We start from the raw sequence: 3,457 nt of genomic DNA on the forward strand, positions 1-3,457 counted from the left end.
ACACCTTTGGGTGTAAACTGAGATTCAACAACGTAGATTCCAACGTTTTGGACGGAGGGCGCCGTCCGACGAAGCGAGAACTTCTCAGTGTGGTCATGTCGATCTTCGACCCACTGGGCTTTCTTAGCAACTTTGTAGTGAGCGCTAAGATCCTCATGCGGGAAGTGTGGAAGAATGACATCCGGTGGGACGAGCCACTGCCAAGCAACGTAAACACCGCATGGGAAGGATGGCGTAAACAACTGCCGATACTATTATCGAAATGGGAAACCTCAAGTTTTGCAGCTCCATGTTTTCGTCGACGCCAGCGAGGATGCCTTTGCCGCGGTAGCCTACTGGAGGTCAACTAATGCCGCCGGTGAGGTTGAAGTCGCATTTATATCTGCAAAAACTAAATGCGCGCCGATGAAGTCATTTACGGTCCCTCGATTGGAGCTTCAGGCAGCTGTATTGGGTACGCGGTTGATGAACTGCCTACGAGAGGAGCACTCCTTGCACATCGATGACTGAGTCATTTGGAGTGACTCCAAAACAGTGATCCAGTGGCTTCGCAGTGAACATCGGCGCTATAAGCCATTTGTGCAGCATCGGATCGCCGAGATATTAGCCACAACTACTACTGCAAATTGGAGATGGCTACCTACCGAGCACAATGTCGCTGATGAGGCTACTCGAGCTAATAACTTTGTCGACTTTAGCTCATCCGCCCGTTGGTCCTGCGGCACACCATTTTTGTTACGAGAAGAGCAGTATTGGCCGACAGAGAGCTTTACATGCAATCATCATGAGGAAGCTGACAAGGAACTACGCCCTAAATTCGCCCTTGCAATCGTAAGCTGTACGTTTCTAGATCATAACCGATTTTCTACATTCAGCAAACTGGTGAGAACGACAGCATGGGTCCTGCGATTCATTGACGTTTGCCGCCGCCGTAAACCGCCAGACCGAGGCTATGGGTTGACTGCCAGAGAAGTTGAGACTGCTAAGCTTTGTTTGTGCCGCCTCGTTCAACGCGGTGAATACGCCGAAGAATTTTAGCACATCGAATGCGGTCGCAACCTGCCACGCACCAGTTCGCTCATTCAACTTTCGCCGTATATAGACGAAGATGGTGTTCTTCGTGTACGAGGACGCATAGAAGCTGCCAGCTGGCTCCCAATAAGCGCGAGACGCCCTATCATACTACCGCCAAAGCATTGTTTCTCAAATCTGGTCGCCATGCACTACCACGTCAAAATGCGTCATCAAAATCTAGAAGCCACTATTTGTGAGATACGTCGCCTTTATTGGGTACCACGCCTCAGGAGTTTGCTGCGCAGTATAGTCGCCAATTGCGCCATTTGCCGCTTAAGAAAAATCCATGACGTATCGCCATTGATGGGCCCTCTTCCGATTGATAGATTAACTCCTTATGTCAGGCCATTCAGCTATACGGGCCTCGATTACTTTGGACCGATAACAGTAACTGTTCGCCGCGCCAACGAAAAAAGATGGGTGGTGTTATTTACGTGCCTGACAGTCAGGGCTGTGCATTTGGAGTTGGCTCATGATCTCAGCACTGACTCATGTATAATCGTATTACGCAACTTTATAAATCGTCGCGGCGTTCCCGTACGTGTGAGGTCCGATAATGGGAAGAACTTCGTCGGTGCTGACATGGAAGCAAAGCGCTTCAGTGAAGTCTTCGAGTGCAATCGCCTGCAGGGTGAGCTGTCGCAAAGGGGCGTAGAGTGGATCTTTAACTCGCCTTTCAACCCGGCAGAGGGGGGCGCTTGGGAACGATTGGTGCAGTGCGTCAAGAGGGTACTACGATGCACTTTGAAGGAAACGTCGCCACGGCAGCACACGCTCAACTGCTTCCTAATCGAGGCGGAAAATATTGTGAATTCTCGGCCGTTGACGCACTTGCCCATCTATGTCAACCAGGAGCATCCGCTGACTCCAAATGACTTCCTTCTCGGTGAAGCCAACACACCGCGAACTCCGATTGCCAGCGAAGTTCTGGAAACCAAATGCTTTCTTCGACAACAGTGGCGTCTTGCTCGACAACTAAGGGACCATTTTTGGAAACGATGGATAGCGGAATACCTTCCGACATTGACACGCCGGGTTAAGTGGTGCCAAAGAACAAAACCTCTGCAGATAGATGACCTCGTCTTCATATGCGACCCCAATATATCTCGTCGGGACTGGTGTCGAGGCAAGGTGGAACGCTTGTATGCAGCAGCGGATGGTGAGGTCAGACGAGCTGACGTACGCACTTCGGGTGGATTAAAGCGCCATGCCGTCTCCAAATTGGCAGTTCTGGACGTTGATGATGGTGAATCGGGTTGATTCACGGAGGCGGGAATGTTGGGAACCCCTGATTCCTTTGAGAAATATTGGGAACCCCTGATTAGTTATAAATTTTGTTGTACTATACTTTATGTATTTGATTCCCGCTAGTTCTGTATATGCGCGTTTGTACATATGTACGCGAACAATGGACAACGAAATAGGAACTCTGCATTGACCGTTACCTATTGTGCGGACATACTAGTTGTGTACAAGCGCGTATATACAAAATTAGCGCTAATTTGTATATGAGTACCGCAGTGTGTCTTTAGCCGAATTTGCCGCTGCGTTAATGACTGGTTCGATTTCAGAAATCAGTCGTTAGCCAGCGGAGGGAGGACACACTGCGAAATAAACGCTACAACGCTACAAGTTAAATTCGCAATTCCCTCCATTTTTATTTCGCAAAACATTTTTTCATAAGCGCAATAAATTGAAAAGTTTTCTCAGAAAAAACTATGGAAAATTAGCTTTTTTGGGCCTTCTAACTGTATAAAGTCCCTCAATATTAATAAACGTCACTACACTTCGTATGCGAAGGTTTTCAATATTGCTCCAACATCTTACTTCATCTCGAACTCGCTGCTAAAGAAATCAGTGAATTAAATTGTTGTTTTTTATCCGAGCTCAACTTCACCCCTCATATAAATAATATTCTTTCCAAATCGTTGGAAATGTTAGCCTTCATTCGTCGGAATAAGTTCTTCGTTTTCTGATCCCTTTACTCTCAAAGTGTTGTACTCGTCCCCATTTCGATTCAGGCTAAAATACGCGCTATTCGTTTGGGAACCGTTTCGTGCAGTCTCTGTTAATAGATAGATTAGAGTTCTTTTAGAGACATTTGCATTGCAGTCGACAAAATTCATTGATTCCATTCCGTCCTATCGCTCTCCTTGCTTACTAACAAGCCTCATGTCCTTAAAGTCTGGCGTGTTCTGCTCTATATCCGTTGTGTCTTTAATATTTGTGCGGGCTTAATAGATAGCCCGTATCTGCTCAAATTTATTTTTGTGCTAATGCATTATCCGTCAGAAGTAAATGTTTTTTGTTTATGGAATGAATGCTCTTTTTAAGAGGACGTTAGCCCAATTTAATGCTTATTCTTCTCCCTCAGTTTTTGATT

The 3,457-nt window shown here is 46.7% G+C and overlaps 1 protein-coding gene across 1 annotated transcript; it reads left to right on the forward strand.

Annotated features, from left to right (window-relative positions):
- The first annotated feature begins 1,236 nt into the window (after positions 1-1,236).
- On the forward strand, positions 1,237-2,334 carry LOC129241920 (uncharacterized). The gene has a single exon (XM_054878469.1). It carries the CDS (start codon positions 1,237-1,239, stop codon positions 2,332-2,334), a length of 1,098 nt encoding a protein of 365 aa, XP_054734444.1.
- Positions 2,335-3,457: the final 1,123 nt, after the last annotated feature.

The sequence above is a fragment of the Anastrepha obliqua genome, chromosome 3 (assembly GCF_027943255.1).
Source record: "Anastrepha obliqua isolate idAnaObli1 chromosome 3, idAnaObli1_1.0, whole genome shotgun sequence".
NCBI classification, from domain to species: Eukaryota; Metazoa; Arthropoda; class Insecta; order Diptera; family Tephritidae; genus Anastrepha; species Anastrepha obliqua.

Coding starts and splice junctions, on each gene's coding strand:
- LOC129241920 (XM_054878469.1), top strand. CDS start 1,237: ATGCGTCATCAAAATCTAGAAGCCACTATTTGTGAGATACGTCGCCTT.